We start from the raw sequence: 20,378 nt of genomic DNA, 5'->3' as shown, positions 1-20,378 counted from the left end.
GCTTCCACATTCATAAATGGGAATAATCATGTTGCTATGCGACAGAGTTGTGATGATTAAGTGAGATAAATGCTTTCATAGTGCCTGGCACATACTAAATCATAATAAATGCTATGTAAGTATTTGTTATTATTATATAGTCTACAAAATTCAAAACATAACTCTGCTGCTGATGGAATTCCAACTCTTTCTGTTTTTAACTTAGTAGATGCATGAAAAAAATATTCAACGTTTGAGTGAGGGAAAATAGATTCCTAAGGGACAGATTTCAGACAGTTAATATGAAAACAAAATATAGAGCAAGAAGAAAACATCTGCATTTGCCTGCTCATATTGCTACAGTCTAAGAAATATTATGTTGTGTCTGCGAAATATGATTAAATGTATCCCAAGAAAGAGGCAAGATGCCTACATTTACCTTTGAGAGTTGTAATTAAGAAATTCTCTAACTGCTAACTCAACTGCTGAGTTACTAAGGTCGTTAGCAGAGAATGGCTCCCACTATTCTGGCCCAAGGTACGCTATACCGTTCCAGTTCTTTACTCTGGAAGAATGGAGAGATTGAAAGTTTCATCCAGAGGCGGAGTTATCAACAGCAGTGGAAGGGGGCGGTGTCTGAGGGCCAACTGCAGTGTCAAGGGCCTCAGTTAGGAAGGACCATGGGGGGAAATTGCACAGGATGATTAATGTTCCTTGGTTACAAGGTCAGCATGTCAGGATTCCCACATGTGGGAAATTAGTTGATTGGTGTTACAGGGGTGATGTTTCTTGGCCCAGGAAGGGTTCAGTTGGCACTAGAAGAATCCATGGTAGGAATTAGGTCCTTCACAAGGGCTACTTTGTTTTGAAGTACCTCACTTTGACCCTAAACATCTTTCAATAGCTATTTCTGAGTTTCTGGTGAGCATATACTCTTTGAAACTGAGGGGGAAATTTTATTAGTTTTTATAATTGATAAAGTTGCCAAGTTGACAAATTCATGTTCTCATTATTTATATGTCCATGGAAGAGATGACTCATCTTCCAGGTTAAACATGAGATGTATGATTCACATTAATTAATCACATATGACAGGGGACTAGCTGGATTGTTATTGCTTCTCATGGATTTTTTCAACAGGATTTCTAATGGTACGGTGGTCATTTTAGGGCCATTTTCTAATTTGGCCTTGGTGGTAAAAACCAGTTGCTCACTTGTTTGTTTCAGAATTCAGGCCTGAGGCAGAGGTTGGAGGGACCTGTGTCCCACTTGACTTCTCTGTCACCAGGAGAAGGGGGACTGAGGAGTACAACAAGACTTTCAAAGACACGATAAGGTGAAAGACGTAGCAAAACATGTAGGTCGAGCCTAGAGTAAGATGGTAGAAAGTGTATTCTAGAAGTCATCTGTACAATAATTGAATCTTGTCAGAGGGAGATTAGAAAGGAATTCAGGGTTTCCCTGGGTTTCAGTTAGACAGGGGGTGCTGCAGTGTGGGGTCTTCCTGATGTGTCCCTCCCCTCCCCTTCCAAAGTCCGGAATCTTTTTGGGCTGTTTGGAAGGTTTGGATGAATTTAAGGGATTGTGTAAACTGAATACCATTACATTAAATAATCATATACATTTTATATAGGCACTTGGTGTTTTCAAATATAAGAAAACCACACACTTCCAATAGAGAGGAAGATTGGTATAAACAGAAAGACACTGAACTGGACACTGTTAACTGCCATTAACTGACTCATGCCTTTGCAGAAGTAATTTTATCTCTGTTTTCTTTTCAATGGGAAGTTAGGGAGGGGGAACAGGTGGTGGGCTAGATTGCTAGGGTTTTATTCCATTGCTAACACACTATGTTTTTTTTTCTGGAACCTCTTTGAAGCTGGATCTATTGTTCTTTTGTTGCAATACGGGCGGAGGGGTGCTGTTTTCCTTTAGGAAAGTACATTGGGGTCAGAGAGATGGCTGATTTTATTTTGAAGTCTCACTGGGGCTCTGAGGATGGCCTCTGGTCACTAAGAGAGGTATCTAGTCCTCCCCCACCGCCCTCCCCACCGGCCCTCTCCATTCAGAGTGTCATTTAGCTATTGGGTTGCTTCACTGAAATTTTGTTTCTATATTCTTTGTAAAAAGAGACAACCAGGAGATAAAATAATGAAATCTTTATAAGACGTGAAGAGTTTACTAAGGGTAATTCAAGGTTTAAAATCTCCTTCAAAAGGGTGGTTCTCAAAGTGTTGTTCATGAAGAGCTGCATCAGCATCATGCAGGGACTTACTAGAAATGCAAATTCTCGGGCCCCACCCCAGACCCAGCACTCTGTGTCTTCTGAAGCCCTGCAAGGGATTCTGTTGCACACTGCGGTTTGCCAGTCACTGCCCTAATGTTGACGGAGCTGACAGGACGGAAGGTTTTATTGGATTGCCTGGAGACTGGAAAAGTAAGATTTTCTTAGATTGAAACTGGAGGGATTACCAGGCCCACAGAGCAGCTGGGTAGGGTTCATGCCCCTACTGAGGGTCAGGAAGGTCTCCCGATTTGCAGTGCAAGGCTTTGCATTCTATTCCTGGGCACGCAGAGCCAGTGCCTGACACTCAGGGTGGTTGTGGCTCAGGCCGAGGCCCAGGCTCACAGAGAGCCCAGGGTCTTCCTGTTCCCAGCTCCTTTCAGCCCAGGAAGAACTGTTCGTTGGAACTGAGAAAAGAGCATGGATTGAAGTCCAATTTCTGATAGGCCCTAACCTAGCTGTGAGACCTTTGGGAGACTGTTTCATTCCTTTGAGCCTCAGTTTCTTCATCTTTGGAATTAATGCCTCTCACAAAGCCTGGTGCAGTTTATGATGTCTGTCCAGAAGGCATCCAGCCATGTAATATGAACAACAGGAAAAAAAAGAAAAATAAAGACATTTATTGAAGAAGACACAAGATACAAGAAACATTGTACATAGGACAATGATGCCTCAGCCCCCTTCAAAGTAGGCAACTTGAGATCTCGCACAGTTCTCCCTGCATCTCTTCTACTGTTCAAAACACTGCAAAATCCTTTGTTGGAATCACCATCAGCTGCCCCATCATATTTTCCTGAATCTCATCAACAGTCTGAAATCTCTTCCCTTTCAAAAGTGATTTTAGTTTTGGGAAAAGCCAGAAGTCACATGGTGCCAAATCTGAGCTGTAGGGAGGCTCAGTCACTTGGATGATTTGATGTTTCACCTAAAACTCGGCATAAGACGTAATGCATGACTGGCCACATTGTAGTGACGAAGCTGCCAATCACCAGTTGCCCATAGCTATGGCCATTTTTATTGTATTGCATCACTCAACTGATGAAGAACATTGAGGTAGTACTACTTCTTATTAATGGCCTGGAGGGGTGTACTCTTGATGGATAACACCTTCCCAATCAAAAAACACAGTTAACATGGTCTTGATTTTGCACCTTCTTTAGGCATGGAGAACCAGGTGACTTCCATTAGGACAACTGGGCCTTTGTTTCCAGATCACAGCCATAGACCCACAATTCATCTCCAGTTATGCCCTTCTTTGAGGACATCTGGTTCATTGGTAGCAGTTTGAATCAAGTCATTAGCAACTGCAGCACAATGTTCCTTCTGCTCTGATAGCAGGAGCCATGGAATGAATTTTGCCATGACAGTTCATGTCAAAATCCTGCGTCAAAATCTCAGACACAGTAGTTTTTGGAATCCTCAGATCAGCTCTGGTTCTCCCACTGTCAGTTGCTGATCTTTGCTGGTTGCAGCCTGTACACGTTCAACATTTTTAGGTGTTCTGCTTGTTGCAGACCTTCCAGAATGTGGATCATTTTCAACAGATTCTTGACCATCTTTGAAGCTTTTCTGCCACACTTTTATTTGTGCTGCTCTCATTTCATCATCCCTGAAATCCTTTTGAATTATCCAAATAGTTTAGGCAGAGGAATGTTCAAGCTTAATGCAAAATTTGATGCAGATTCATTACTCACTCAATCATTTTGAATGCGATAGCCACACAGTAAACATGCTCACTCAGTGGTGCCTACTGCCCCCACTGACTAGTACAGTGAAGTTGTCATTGTTCACACATGCACATTCTAGTCCACTCTCCTTGCTGCTAGGTTACATTGATGTTGTGCAAACCATTCTCTTATATTAACAATGGCTGGACTGTTCTGGACAGACCTTGTGTATGCCTCCCATATACAAGCTACTCAATAAACACTGGTTCCCTTGCTCCCTGGGTACCTATGGCTGGACCTTGGTTGGAACAAATGGCACTGGCTACACTCATTCTGACTGATCCATGCCCATGCTGGGTTCATTGTTAATTATTTCACCTGTAAGCCCTGGCTGTGGGAATGTAAGCACATTTTCTTATAGGACTGACGTGGATGGATACTCTTACATGCACAAACCAGGGATAAGTTTAAAGTATGTTTAAACAGGTGAAAAAAAGTTCATATTGAAATTATTTACAAAACAAGACATTGCAATTTTTTTTAATGGGTCAAATTTAAATTACGGAAACAAAGAAACCAATGTGAGACACAGGCATTGATTTGTTGCCTCTCAAACCCGCCCGGACCAAGATAGATCTTGCAACCGAGGTATGTGCCCTGGACAAGGAATTGAACCCACAACCTTCCGGTGTACAGGATGATGCTCCAAACAACTGAGCTACTCAGCCAGGGCAAGATCTTTTCTTCATATTATGACAGGAACCCCTGTTAGGAAGTTAAAGGAACTGCCACTGACCATGGTGCTACAATGCATTCTAAGAACACTGGTTGGCCATGGCTGGGTCAGGGGGTACTTCCTAAGCAGCTGTGGAGCACAGAGCAGACCCATAGTCCCAACTCGGTGCTAGGCATGCTCTCAGAGTATCCTGGAAGGGATCCGTGGCATATACCTTGGAAAGCCCTTCCAGGTCCTGGAATCTAGTCTCCATAAGATGTTTTTTTCAACAAGAGATTGTTATACTAATAATTTGCATATGACACCTAGATGAATTTCTCAAATATAAAATCTGCATAAAACTCTTTGATTTTTCATCTTTAGTTCTGAAAAGTGACTTCTAAAAGATCACAGTTAATATTTCCATCAAAATGTCACTTAAAAACGCCACTTCTCCAGCTCCTTGTGTGTTTTCTGCCAGTTACCTACTATGAAGTGTCTACGAGATGTGGAGAAATACCTAAAGCAATCAGCTATCTTTCCTTTGACCCAGGCGCAGTTTTACACAAAGATCAGTGTTCTGTCGGTTAAACCCAACTGCATGAACTTGAACATCAGAGAAACAAATTCCCTATGACCCATTTTTTCTGAGACACCAGGTTTCAACCCTCCTCAGTTTCCTCTAAATGTGGGCCTGTTCGAAGGCCCTCGCTTTTGAAGATTATGGCTCATTCTCAGTGGAAACTGTGTGACATACTTAAGTTGTGTTTTCTTCATGACCATATGGCTCATTTGCCAAACTTAGCTATCGCTCTTTACTCAGTCTGATTTTACATCTCTGTAAGACATGTATATTTAATATTTAAAATATTGCATTTCAAATTCCATCAGCCAACATTTTTCAAATGCCCATTTCAAAAGAAACACAATATAAGACAAATCTCTCTAGTAAAAGATCATATGTGCTGTTAAGGAAGGCAGAGCACACCCAGATGAATAAGGGATACAGTTTTTGGAAGCAATAAATTGACAGATGCTAAGGAATAATTTTCAAAAATGAAAAATGTTCAAGAGACACTAGAAAATTGAACAAAAAAACTTCTGGGAGGCACTGAAACTTATTTGTGGTTTTGATAAGGACAATTTTGGATTAAAGAAGAATTGTGAGGGGATATGCTAGATAAAGGGGAAAACTGACTTTTGTGCAGAGAGAGAAAAACGGACTTGAATGCAGATAGTTGGAGAACCATTAAGACAATTAGCTCATTTTTTAAAATACTACTAAGATTTAAGATAATAGGAAAACATATTTAAAAAAAATTATTATATCTAACCCTACTAGAAGTAAACTTCTTTCTTCTAGTTTACTGAAAATCCCACCTACTTTTCCTCAATGCAGATTAGCCCCAAAATGTCCTAATATTCATTGTTCAAAAAGTCCCCCCTAAATTTTACTTGCTAAATAATTTTTCATCTAATTCATTTATATAATTTTTGCCTTTATTTTTAAAAATGACACTACATAATTGTATACCAGGCAAAGTTTGGACACAAACTGACTCCCTCTCCATCATCTATTGTCGTTTGGGTTTTTTTTTTTTTTTTCCTCTTAAGTGGAACAAACTTTCCTCTGGAGAATTTTACTGCAGGCCCACTTGCCGTTTATGGTCATGTTAGAGATAAAACCTCATCATCTCACGTCAGCACTAAGATTTCCTAAGTGCCGTGAGGTCAGGGCTGAGGAATGGAAACTGCCATCTCACCGCGCGCTCTGAAACGGGGCCTGGCGGGGGTGGGGGTGGGGGCATCCTTTTATTGCTTATCATGGACTGAGAAACGGATGGATTAAAGCAGCGGAATATTTCAATGATGTAGAAGAGCAAAGGTGACTTCCTGTTTGGTTTTAGGGGTTGTTTCTTTCTCTCAACGAGAGCTGTGTTTTCTGACATTCTGTAATCCTTCTGCTCAGTGGTTTCCCACTGAAAGGGCAGGGTGCGAGGGCCTCCGCAGGTCATGCCATTTTCAATAGGGCCCGAAAGCGGGGGAGGGAGAGGTGGCTCATTAGTGGCAGGAATCAGACCAGGAGGGGATCTGTTTTCTATTTTCTTCTCTAGACTGAACTCATTTGGATGGAAAGGGTTTTATTGGCATCATCATCATCATTATTATGTGTGGTGTACTTTTTCTACACGTTTCTCTCGAGCGTTAGGTGAAATTGTTGGTGAGGAGAGTCAAATAATAAGTGCCATTTTATTTCAGTGAGTAAAATCAAGAATAAAAATGTCCAAGTACTTTAAAGCAGTTGGTTTTCCTTCTTAAGCTTCAAAAGCAAAACTCAAAAGTCCTGTCTGCAGGGCAAAGAAAAAAATTAAAAGAAAAAACATTTCCTTGCTTTTGGTCTTCTGCTGGCCTATTTGCAATTATGTACAGCATTTCTTCTTCCTTTTTTTTTTTTTTTTTTTTTTAATGAAAGGCAATTTCCCTCCATTAAGTTACTCAAAATGCAGACTTCTGCAGTTAGGAGCTCTGGTTGAAGGCCTCACCATTGCCACAAGGGTCCGTGTTTTCTGCAACTTGGACTTTTAAAGTGGCTTGGCTCAAGTCTCTTTCTCCCCCTTCCCCCGTCTGACTCTGCAGAGCTCTAGTGATCACAGAGATAAAGCTGTAGTTTGCTTTGCCTGGGAGTGAGGGGCTAGGTGGGTTCCTAAGTGGGGAAAGGGGAGGCTCCTCAGTGGAAAACTTGGAGGGCCCTTGAGTAAGGGGTTGGAGCCTGCGGGAGCGGCTCCGCACTGTGGGGGTGGGGAGAGGCGCAGGTCACAAGTACGAGCCGTCCTGGGTTATCGCGTCCTCAACCACTGTCTCAAGGATTCCCTGCCCTCCGACTCCAGTCAGAGACCATCTCTCCCCAGATCCCTTCCTTCCTGGGAAGGGGGGCAGGCATTGCAGGGCTGGGTCTGCACCGGGGGTGGGAGCTGCCTCTCCGGCCTGGAAGTAAGAAAGCGAAGACCCGCCAAGTCCCGGGCGCAGACCTCCCGCTGCCCCTCCGGCCAACCGACCCGCCGCAGCGGCGGCAGCTCACGGCAAAAAACGGGATCTTTGGGCTCAGCTCTTACTGCACCTCTTCCCCCATCAGGAGACTTTCCCCTCTGGTTTCCCTTCCTTCCTTTCCTTCGTCTCCCCCCATATTCCCTCCGCCCCGTCTTCACTTTGGAGAATTTCATGCTTCTTTTCGGACCTTCTTGTAGTCCTGGGGACCTGACGCCCCAGAACCACAACTACCTCCCTTGAATTCCACTTTTGTTTTGATTTCTCCCTCGCTTCCTCCTGTTCCCCTCTCATCCGATTCATCTGCGAAGTCTGACGTTTCCGCCAGAGGGGACGATAAATAAATAGATGATGCTGCTCCAGAGGGTTTAGACGTCGGGACAGGGCAGTCGGAGCGGCAGGGGCGGCAGGGGCGGCGGCTGGGGCTCGGCGGAGCTCGTGGGACCCCATTGGGGGAATTTGATCCTAGGAAGCCGTGAGTGCCGGGGGAGGAGAAGCTCCGGATCATTGTGTCCAGTTCCAGTGGGGAGGAGGCGACGGCGGCGCGGGCCTCTCGGCGTGCTTGGCACCGCGGCACCCTGCCCCATCCTGCCGGGATCATGGTCTGCGGCAGCCCGGGAGGGATGCTGCTGCTGCAGCGGGCCGGGCTGCTCGCCCTGGCTGCCGTCTGTCTGCTCCGCGTGCCCGGAGCCCAGGCTGCAGCCTGTGAGCCCGTCCGCATCCCCCTGTGCAAGTCGCTGCCCTGGAACATGACCAAGATGCCCAACCACCTGCACCACAGCACCCAGGCCAACGCGATCCTGGCCATCGAGCAGTTCGAAGGTCTGCTGGGCACCCACTGCAGCCCCGACCTGCTCTTCTTCCTCTGTGCCATGTACGCGCCCATCTGCACCATTGACTTCCAGCACGAGCCCATCAAGCCCTGCAAGTCTGTGTGCGAGAGGGCTCGGCAGGGCTGTGAGCCCATCCTCATCAAGTACCGCCACTCGTGGCCCGAGAGCCTGGCTTGCGAGGAGCTGCCGGTGTACGACCGCGGCGTGTGCATCTCTCCCGAAGCCATAGTCACCGCGGACGGAGCGGGTGAGTGACCCTGCCCGGCCTCTCCCGCGTTTCACCGCCTGCTTACTTCTTGGAGTCCTTCCTGCAAACCTTTATTCTCTAAACCTGTCATTTCAGATCTCTTCTCTCCTTTTTTTTCCCCCTCTTTCGCCTCATCACCCTTCCCATGGGATGCACTCTCTACTAATAGGTGATGTGTTTCTCTAAAAGTTTATTTCACTCCCCTCACACTTCTGCTCAACACTGACCCTTTACTTTGCACTCTTTGCACGGGGAAGTAACCAGACCTTGTACGGTGATGCTCTTTTCTTAATTTGTTTACAATCACTGAGCTTTCTAGTCTTTCTAGCCTCTTGCTTTCTCGATCATCCGTTTTCCGTATCTGTAAAGTTTTAGATGCTTGTCAAGATTGTATGGTGAAAACACCATTTTCTTCTAATCATTAAAAATGCCAAGATAATTTCAGTAAACTTACTCTGACCCACAGATGCTAGTGGTATGTGTTTGCTCAAAATCCAATTTGAGCAATTACCTTCACCTTAAATTTCCCTCTCCTTTCAATGAGATAAATTGTTCCTCCATTCCAGACTGAAACAGCTGTGAGACATTGCTATGCACTGCTAATTAGCTTCTGTGACTCGCTCCAGCCCCGAAGCTGGCAGAGTGAAATTGCTGGGTGCATTTCACATTCCCACATGCCTTCCAGTCATTTTGTAAATGACATATGGATGAAAGGAGTTATATTTAAGGCATGTTATCATCACACACTCATGTAATGTTATTTTTAATCTCACCTTTTATCCCACTCTTACACTCTGCAAATAATTTGTGTTTGGTACCTTGTTTCATGCTCTTTCTCTGTGTGTACTTCGATCTCACATCCACACATTCGTTTCAATCTTTCCCTACCATAAAACTTTATTGCAATTCTACATTTAATGGAACTAACCACAAGTTAGTTTCTTGCTAGTGTTTGGTCTCATTATGACAGTCCTAACTCTTAAGACCCCAACTAAACCTAGTTCATTATGGTCCATTTAATTCTAACTCAGTATCATACCTAGCAACTAACCCAAACTCAAATTTCACCCTTCATATACTTTAGAAATAAACCCGGTCTTTTATGATTGGTCCTTTTTTATACCCTTCCCAGATCAGCTCTGTTCTTGAATGTGAGGACATGACTGTCTCTGTCTCTCTTCATTTCTTGAGCATTTCAATGTGCTGCTCAGCCTGAGGTCATGTCCTCAGCCAATTTCTAGCTCATAGTTCTTGGTTGTCAGGGAACTGATTTGAAAAATTGCTTTTAGTGCATATTAGGCACTTAATACAAAGAGTGGGGAGGGGAAAAGTACTTGTACAAGTAGCTGCAAAAGTAAAACTGAACAGAAACATTTCAAGAGCTTTCTGTTGGTCACCTCACTTAGTTATCACTCTTTGAATATACATACTGTCTTCTTGATTTTAATCAAGAACCAAGAACTGGTCATATGAAATAATCAGAAAGAAATGAATTTGTTATTAATCTTTGAACTGAAAGAACACTCTTGAGCTTTTGAACTCACTAGTGTCACAGGCTGTGCAGACTTGGGAAGAGATTGGTGAGTTGCTGCCCTGGGCTGCCAGGTACTTAGAATCAGTTAAATGCTGGTGTTCATCTCAGGCCAGGGTCTAGGAATGAGGTGCTTATGGTCCACACTGAAATGCATTCCTCCCCTTAAAGGAGAAGACTTGCTCTGAAACCTCTCATAATTGGCCCCCAAATGAGAGAGGTTTGGCAAGGTCAATGGCTCTCAAAAGCCATAGTCAATATGGATGGGAAGCAGTTGCCTTAAGTGTCCCTGAGTTACCTATCACTGTGGACCAAACACAGAACAATTGCCTCATTGAAGCACTCAAATAAATAGGACATGCATGGAAACAATTTGTCAGTCCATGGGACCTGGACTGAGCTGCTTTAAAATGCCATAATATCTGCTTTGCTGACAGCATCCTTGCTAGTAGGATAAGTAGGGGTAAGAGGCAGCTGGAACCATATTTTAGTCATGTTTTTCCTCTCCTCCCCCCTCCCCTGCTTTTACCTTCAGTGTGAATCAGACTGTTGTAGCAGGAGGGAGCTAAAGGGGTTTTGGGGATGGGGAATGGAGGGGTGGATTCTAGCCTGAAGGGTCTCCTTGGCTTCCAAGGCCAGCTTTCTGAAAATTACATTCCCTGTCCTGGGTCAAACTCTCAGGCACCTGGAATTGCTTAGGAACTACTACATGTGGCCAGTTTAATTTACGATGCAAATATACTCCTTGGTTCAGTGGGATATGATAGTTCATGAGGCTGGGCTTCCCCACCCCCCCTTCCTCCAGGTATGAACAGAGTCCCTATGTCTTCTGACTAGAATCCAGCTGACTAGGAAAATAAGGTCTTCCTGAATAAAACGGGACCACCTTTCACATTGCTTCAATGCCAAGAAGATTTTTTAAAATCCTATCATTCACGTGGGGCTGTTTTCTTCCAGAGCAGTATGACTCCACAAACAAGTTCAGTACATTTTACAAAGCAAGTCTTACTGCAATGGAGTATTGCTTCAACCTGCTTTTTGCTTTTGAAATACTAAGAGCATGTCATATATTTATAAAGAAAAGATCACATCCTGACCACTACTAATAAATTCACATGTAATTTATTGTTTTTCCACATTTTACATTTACTATATGGTTATGACTAGATGCAGGACTGTTTTGTCTGAGAATTTTGTCAGTCCGACTTAGTCATTCAGCCAGTGAATTAAGACTTTTAGGTGAATCTTTATACAGTACGGCGAGCAAAGAGTATGGGCAGACCAATGGTTGACTCTTGGTTCTGTTTCATGTCAACTGTTACCATAGAGAAAGTATATAACTTTTCTGATTCAGAGTTTTCTGACCTGTAACATGGGGGTGATACTGTCTACATCTGATGGGCATGGTGAAGGTGAAATTAAATAGCATGTATATTACCTGGTTCTTGGCCCTTAACAAATCGCTGTTGCTGCTATAGCAGTTTTAGTATGATTATCATTATTATAGCAAATGGCCATCTTTTTCGTTCATGTGTTTTGTTTTGTTTTTGAAATGGCACGTTGGTCATTGTAGATAGAACTTTGGTCAATTCAGCTCTAGAAAACAAGCTGCACAGCGGGACCTGACCAGAGAAGCAGGTCTTCTTCTGAAACACAAGTTTAATATTTCTTTCTATACCAGTTCACCTGGACCTTAGGCCCTCGAACAGATTCCTTTGGGAGGAACAGGAAAAAGGAATGAGTCTGATGGATGTCTGCTGGTTACAAATAGTTTATCTCAGAAACTTAGAAATCATGTATTTAAGAAAATTTATGGTATGATATTTAACAGCTATTTATTCAACACCCATGGCTTCCCATGCCAAGGGCTCTATAATCGCTCCTCAGTCACTGCTGGTCTCCGTGGCGGCATTAACTTGTCACCCCAGCTCTTACTCAACACGTCTCTCCAGACCTGGTCTCGCCTGGCAGAGCCGGGCCAACTTTCACATGCATGAGCCGCTGTTTAATCACTTCTCCACTCTCTGCGGAACAGGCAGCCTTTTCTTTAGCCCTGGTCTACAAATATTTGAGGGGCCAAACACTCAGAAGGAAGACTTATTTGGTGTGATAGGAGGAAAATGGAATGGAAGGGAGAAATGGAAATTTTAGATTAAAACTGGAGAGAAAACATGATTTTAAGGGTCCTTCATCATGTAAAATATTGTAAGGCACCCTAGATGGAAATGGGAAGACTATCTCAGAGTGTTATTTAATTTACAGCTAAGCCAATGATCAGTGGTCACCAAATCTCATTTTAATAATTCATTTTTTATCTTGTTCCCAACAGACTTCCAAATAGTTGTTGCTATAAATAGCAAAATTGACTGTTATGTTTGGCTGTTTTCTTCCGACTAGATGGATAACAAGAGGATATCATAAGTCACCATATCAACATTTAGAGTAATTAAGAAGTGGCTGTTTTTCTCTATTTGAAGAAAATCACAGCTTAAGAGTTATAGATCCTTAGTTGGAATTCCAGATTTGCCATTAATGTTGTACCCTGAGCAAGTCATTAGACACTGACATTGGAGATTGTGAAGAACAAAAGAAACACTTATGCAAAGTCATTGATAAACAGTAAAGCACAATAAAATGTTTACCAACGAAGAAGTGATAGGGGAGAGGACATATCATCCTCAGGACAGGGACCATTAGCAACAACAGAGTAAGAACTAATAACACTTCACATGTTCTAGGTGCTGTTTTAGTGAATTATGCATATTAATTAATTTATCATAATAACTACATGGTGGGTACTATTATTTCCATTTTGCAGAAATGAAAGCTGAAGCAAATAGAGAAGTTAAGTGACTTGTCCAAGTTCATAAAGCTAAGGGAAAAAAGATTCAAACCAGAACTCATGCTACATTAAACTTGTTCTCTTATGAAGGAAGAGGTGATTCCTCACTTTAGAGAAAACCTGTCTTTTGATCATCAGATTAAAGTTAATGGGGTGATTTTTAAAAATTAAAAAAAAATCAGATTTTATTTATTTATTTTTAGAAAGAGGGGAAAGAAGGGAGAAAGAGAGGGAGAGAAACATCGATGTGTGAGAGATATTGGTCACCTCTCAACATGCCCCCAACTAAGGACCTGGTCCACAGCCCAGGCATGTGCCCTGACTGGGAATTGAACCAGCGCCCTTTCGTTTGCAGGCTGGCACTCAATCCACTGAACCACACCAGTCAGGGTTAATGGGGTATTTTTATCATTGTATTTTGAAAACCCATTTATATAGAGATGTTCCTCGACTTATGATTGGGTTATAATCTGATATACCTATAGTAAGTTGAAAATATTGTAAGTCGACAATGCATTTAACATAGTGAACATCATCACCTAGGCTAGCCTACCTTAAATGCATTCCAGGCACACTGTCCAAAAAGCACTGGCCACAGAGTGTGCTGCGGAGTATCAGTTGGTTACCCTCATGATTCCCAACTGGGTGCTGTGGCTCAGTGCTGCCCAGCATCACAGGAGAGGAACATCCTGCATATCACTAACCTGGAAAAAGACCAGAATTCAAAATTTGTAGTTTAATTTGTACTGCACAAGGGATTTCAAGAGATAAAATATAACTAGCTCTTTTGAGATATCAGAGAACATACTTTCCATGTTTTCCCTTCTATCCCTCAGCCCTTCAATTTCAGCAGACTCCAGAGTACATTCATCATTCCCTTACCCTCACAGGCCAATTCTTCTCTAGTATTTTCTATATTGCTATGGGCACTACCACACTCATACTCCAGGCCTGAGAGTCAGCCTGGATTCTACCCTCTTCTTCATCCCTTCCATTCAATAGTGCTAGTGAATCTACTCTTAACCCAATGTTTGCCCTCCTTCTTTACTGCTACTTTGTTAGTTTGGAACTCACTGTTTGTCACAAGGATTCTGGCCATGAGATGATAGTCAGCTCACTTCCCGTGGTGCTCCTCTGTAACCCAACTAGGTGATCTTTCTGAAATGCAAATCCATTGCTAAAAATTCTTATCTGCCTTTATCCTTCATGGTCTTATCCCTTCTTAGCTCTCTAGCTTCATTTTGCTCAGCATACACCACTATTTTAGCCACAGTCGAAAACTTGCAGGACCCTTGGTGAGCACGCACTGGAGTTTCTGACTCCTGTGCCTTTGCACGTGCTGTATTCTCTACCTGGAGAAACCTTCCTACCTTGCTCAGCTTCTTTAAAGAGTCTGCTGGAAAGCTGTACGACCCCTACTAGAAATACCTGGGGCAGGAAACCAACTGATAATACATGCTGTTTCAGCTGAGGATGATTTTGTTAGAATGTGTAAGTTTAACCTTCTGCAAACATTTTTGAGTTATTTATAATCAGGAAGTTTGCCTTTTTTCTCTTTTGTAATTATAACTTGACTTCTCAGCACTTAAAATATAGAAACATTTTACTGTGAATAAGCATGAAAGAAGAAAAACACTTTCCTTGATTCAGCCGTATCGAAGTGGTTTTCTTTTCCAAGAGAAGAACTTTATTTTTCCTTTTTGTTTCAACCTTTTAACACTAAACAATTATTTAAGATGTGGATTAATGTGATTTTTTTCATTTACAGAGAGATTGTCTAAATCACATGCATATCATCACTTAATTATTGTACTTAGTCAAGAATGGAAAAACCATTGGCACATTAATACCCGGATATGTTTATTATGAATGATGTCCTTGAATAGATTAAAAGTTATTAAATTCATAGCATATGACTGAGTTGAACTAAATGTTTTAGAATCAAGTATTTGTTGCCTATTTATTTATTTATTTATTTATTTATTTGATGATTTCTATCTTTCCTTGGATATAGCTTTTTAGTTTTTGATTTTTATTTTTTTAAAAGGTCTTAAAAAAGAGTTAATTAATTTATTTTTAGACAGGCAGGTAGGGAGGGAGAAAGAGAGGGAGAGAAACATTAATGTGTGGTTCCCTCTCCTGCGCCCGCCTCCTGGGGCTCCAGGCATGTGCTCTGCCTGGGAATCAAACCGGTAACTCTTTGGTTCATAGGCCCACGCTCAATCCACTGAGCTATACCAGCCAGGGCAGATATAGCTTTTTAAATACCAGCCAATGATTATTAAGCCTGGGAAAAGAATTCATTAACTGTAATTTTGGGTGCTGTTGTCCTAAATTCGTATTAACCCCGCCTTGCTTAATTTATTCATCATATGACTTATGAAGAAAAAGGACAGAGAGGCCTCACTGGGTGGCTCAGTAGATTGAGTGCCAGCCTGTGAACCAAAGGGTTTCAGGTTCAATTCCCAGTCTAGGGCACATGCCTGAATTTCGGGCCAGGTCCCCAGTTGAGGAGCATGAGAGGCAACCACACACTGCTGTTTCTCTTCCTCTCTTTCTCCCTCCTTTCCCCTCTCTCTAGCATTAAATAAGTAAAATTAAAAAAAAAGAAAAAGGAAAGTACTGAAGTATCAGTGAGCATATAGAGGCAGATACAGCACCTCTCAGACCCGCTCAGTGTTATTCATTAGAGTCTGCTTTCTTAATGAGATCACAGAACTTCATATTATTACCACTTACCGTTACCATTTTCTGTAATTCTGGGATTATGAAGAGTGAATGGCAATTCCAACTACCACATCTGTGTGCACTGATTTGAGTAATCCTTGGATGGTAGACTTCCTTTTTGCTCAAGAAGTGTTGAATCCATAGTCAGCCAAGAGCAGGAGAATGCTTCCTGAATGGGTTTTCCTTAGGTGCTAAGAATTTAAATGTACTCCATGAAAGTGTGACACATCTGTTTATTGAGGAGGTGTGCTTGGTTCTTTTAGGCATCACAAGATAAGTGATGGGCAAGTGCCTAACATGTTTAGTATGTTCAAAATTCAAAAACTTTATTAAATTCTAAAATTTTATCCACAGTTGATGAGGATTCACAAAAATATATTATCTTTCAATCACATGAAAGAATAGGTCTTGTCTTTATTTGACCTGTAAATGATAGAGTGCCAGCCTCTTGACACAAATAAGAATCTACTTTCTTGAGACACCTGCATTCTCATGTAAATAATACCTATGACTGAATTAGAATTTTATGTGAAAACTCTTAAAGTAACAATGAATTTGTCACGATTCTTTATTCTATCACCTTTCAGATTTTCCTATGGATTCTAGTAATGGAAACTGTCGAGGAGCAAGCAGTGGTGAGTACATTACTGTCTTCCTGGTTTTCATTTGTAGTCAAATTAACCTTTGCTATAACCTAGAAACTCAAGTCTTATTTGGGGACATTTGTGTCCTACATTTTAAAGTAAGCTTATGAAAATTATTTTTACTCATATTAATTTTATTTAAAAATTTTAAGATTTAATAAAATTGACCTTTGGTCATTAAAAATCCTATAAATTTTATGAATTTTGTGAATTTTAATGGATGTACAGACTTGTGTAACCACTGTTACAGTCAGGATGCAGGACAGTTCCTTCACTCGATTAAAAACTTCCTCAAGCTACCTGTTTATAACTACAAGCTTCTCTCACCATGGTGATCACCGATCTATTCTTCATTGCTATGGTTTTGTCTTTTTTGAGATTGTCATATAAATGAAATGATAAATGTTCCCTCTTTGAGATTGGCTTTTTTCTTAAACTCAGCATATGCCTTTGAGATTCATCCAAGTTGCTGCATGTATCCATTTTAACTGCCGAACATTTTATTTCTTAGATGTGTCACGATTTGTTTATCCATTCATGCCTTTGAGGATATTTAGGTTATCTAGTTTTTGTCAACTATAAATAGAAGTATGATAAACATTCATGTCCAGGTTTTTGAATGAACATAAGTTTTCATTTCCTTAGAGTAAATACATAGGGATAGGATTACTGTGTTATATGGTGAGGGTATGTTTAGTTTTATAAAAAAATTGCCAAACTATTTCCAAAATAGCTGTTCACGTTTGCACTAGCCATGTGTAAGAGTTTTAGTTGCTCCACATCCCTGTAGACACTTGGTATTGTCAGTTTTTAAAATTTTTTTACATTTTTAATAGGTGTGTAGTGATGGCTCATCATGGTTTTACTTTGTGTTTCCCTAATGGGCGATGATGTTGAACATCTTTTCATAGGCTTATTTGCTGTTCATATATATCCTTTTGGAGAAGTGTGTGTTCAAGTCTTTTGCCCATTTTAAATTGGGTCATTTTCTTTCTGTTGAGTTTTGAGTATTCTTCATATATTCTGAATATATGATGACTTTTTGCTGTTACTGTTTTTTGGTTTTCAGTTTCATTGATTTTTACTCTTTAGTATTTCATTCTGCTTGCTTTGGATTTATTCTATGGCTCCTTTTCCTCCTTGAAATAAAAGATTAGATTATGATTTGAGGCTCTTCTTTTCTAATATAATAATTTGATGCTGTAAGTACCCCTCTGAGATGGCTTTAGTTGCATCCCACAAATTTGGATGTTTTACTTTTATTTTTCTTCACTTTAAAATATTTTTTGGCTCATGCATTATTTAGGCTTGTGCTGTTAACCCGGCTGCTGTTTGGAGATTTTTGCTTGCTTATATTATTGATTTTTATTCTAGTTCCATAACAATCAGAACATACTTTGTATAATTCAGTTCTTTTGAATTTGTTAAGGTTTAATCGGTGACCTACAAAGTGATCTATCTTGGTGAATGTTTTATGTGCACTGTGGTAAAATGTATTCTGCAATTGTTATATGGGATATTCTTTAAATGTCCATTAGATTAGTTGATTGATACTGTTGTCTAGCTCTTTTATATTCTTGCCCCCTTCTGTCTACTAGATCTATTGATCACTGAGAGAATATTTAAGTCTCCAAATACTGTGAAATTTTTCATTTTCTTTTTTCAGTTCTGTCATTTTTGTTTCATGTATCCTGAAACTCTATAATTTTGGTGCATACACATTTAATATTTTTATGCCTTATTGGTGAATTAACCCAGCATGATGTAATGTTCCTCTTTATCTCTTGTAACTTTCTCTGCTACAAAGGTTACTTTCTTTGATGTTAGTATAGTCACCTCAGTGTTTGCTGGTATATCTTTTTCTATCCTTTTACTTTTAACCTATATATTGTTACATTTAAAATCAATTTCTTGTAAACATCATACAGGTGTGTTTTTTGTTGGTATTGTCTTTTTATCCATTCTACTAATCTTAGTCTTTTGATTAGTGGGTTTTGACCATTTGTATCTAATGTAATTATTTGTATGTTTATATTTAGACCTACAATTTTATTTTGTGTTTGTTTCCTCTCTTTCTTATTCTGGTTTCCTACTTCTTGCTTTCTTTTGGATTATTTGAACCTCTCCCTCTTTGTCTGTGATACATATTCCCATGAGATAATATTATATATATATTTTTTCAACCATTTATGCTTTTTCAAACATTAAATATGTTTTAAACAATTCAGGAGGAGAAGAATAACGTACTGCATTTACACATGTGTTTATCATTTCTGTTGTTTTTTGTTCTTTCCTGCTGTTCCTGGCCTTCCTTCTGGCATCACTTCCCTTCTGTCTGAAGAACTTCCTTTAGCACTTCCTTTAGAGCAGTTCTAGTGGCAAAAAGAAAAAAAAATTGTTTTTCTTCAGCTGGAAATGCCTTTATTTCACCTTCATTCTGAAAGATATTCTCACTGGGTGTAGGATTCTGTGTTGGCAGTTCATTCCGTGTTTAAAAAAATGTCATTCCACTCCTGGCTTCAGTGCTGCTCAGGGGAATTGGTGGTCCCTCAAATCAATGTTCCCCCTGCGTCAGCTTTTTAATGCTTTCAGGATTTTTTAATTTTAGTTTTTAGCAATTTGATTATGTTATGTCTGGATATTGATTTCTTTTCTTTATCCTGTTTAGGATTAACTGAGCTTCTTGAACCTATAAATTAATACTTTTGTCAAATTTGGGAAGCTTTCAGCAACTATTTCTTCACTTGTTTATTCTCGCACTGCTCCGTCTCCTGTAGTGATACAAATGCTAGAGGTTTTGGTATTGTCCCACAGGTCTCAGAGGCCCTGCTCATCCCCTCCCACATCTTTTCTTTTTCTTTAGATTAGATAACTTCTGTCGGTCTGTCTTCAAATTCATTGAGTCTTTTCTTGATTACCTCCATTCTGCTATTGAGCCCATACAGGGAATTTTTAATTTCAGTTATTGTAATTTTCAAAATTAAAACTTCCACTAGATTCTTTATTATATCTTGCATTTATTTGTTAAAGCTTTTTATCTTTCCATTCATCTCAAGGGTGTTCACCACAACTTTTGGGAGAATATTTATAAAAGTTGCCTTAAAGCTATTGTTGGATAACTTCAATATTTGTGTCATTTAATTGTTTTTTTCCCAAACAAATTGAGATTTCCTGGTTCTTCATATGAAAAGTAATTTTTTATTTCATTCTGGACATTTTGAATATTATGTTTTAAGAATTTGGGTCTTATTTAAAGGACAAATATTTTTGTTTTAGCAGGAGTCAGTTTAATTGGGTTTAGGCTGACTAGTCTTCTGTGAGTTGTGATTTCAATATCAGTTCCATTTTCAGATCTATCCAATGTATATGCTACGCAGTGGCCAGTGTGAAATCAAAGCAGTGATCTATCCCACAGTTCAGTTTGCAAAGTCTGTAGTGTAGTGTTTAGTGTCAGGTTCACACACAACCAGGGATGAGCTCAGCAGTTCATAAACAATTGAATGGGATCTTGCCCAAGCTTCTCCCTCTTTGTGATCTCCTGAGTACTTTTCAGTCTCTTATGGTCCTTTGGCCAGAAAGCTGAGGTTTAAGCTCATCCCACTTCCTGTTACTGCTCCTACATCTGAGACCAAGGGGTGGGAGGACAAAGCCACGTGGGCTTGCCCCAGTCTCTATCAATAAAGAAGGTTCCCTACATCAATAGTTTAGCCTTTTCAGGGCCTCCCTTCTGAAGTGTTGCTGCCACCAGTGTCCCAGGATTGCATGAGGAATAGGGCGCAAGATGATGACGTGTTAGAAGATCCTTTTCCCACTTCTTGAGTCAGATGTGGAGGGCTTCCCCAGAGCACTCCTGCCGTCGTG

The 20,378-nt window shown here is 40.7% G+C and overlaps 1 protein-coding gene across 1 annotated transcript in view; it reads left to right on the top strand.

The window, feature by feature from the left end:
• The first annotated feature begins 8,280 nt into the window (after positions 1-8,280).
• FRZB (frizzled related protein) overlaps positions 8,281-20,378 on the top strand; it is a 32,704-nt gene continuing 20,606 nt past the window's right edge. The window contains exons 1-2 of the mRNA XM_037131186.2: positions 8,281-8,773; positions 16,461-16,508. Of these exons, the coding sequence (XP_036987081.1) occupies positions 8,293-8,773; positions 16,461-16,508 (529 nt within the window). The 5' untranslated portion in view covers positions 8,281-8,292. The remainder of the gene's footprint in view (positions 8,774-16,460; positions 16,509-20,378) is intronic.

This window comes from Artibeus jamaicensis, unplaced genomic scaffold (genome assembly GCF_021234435.1).
Source record: "Artibeus jamaicensis isolate MK-2021 breed Jamaican fruit bat unplaced genomic scaffold, CSHL_Jam_final contig_391, whole genome shotgun sequence".
NCBI lineage: Eukaryota > Metazoa > Chordata > Mammalia > Chiroptera > Phyllostomidae > Artibeus > Artibeus jamaicensis.
This window is presented reverse-complemented; position numbering and strand designations above follow the sequence as displayed.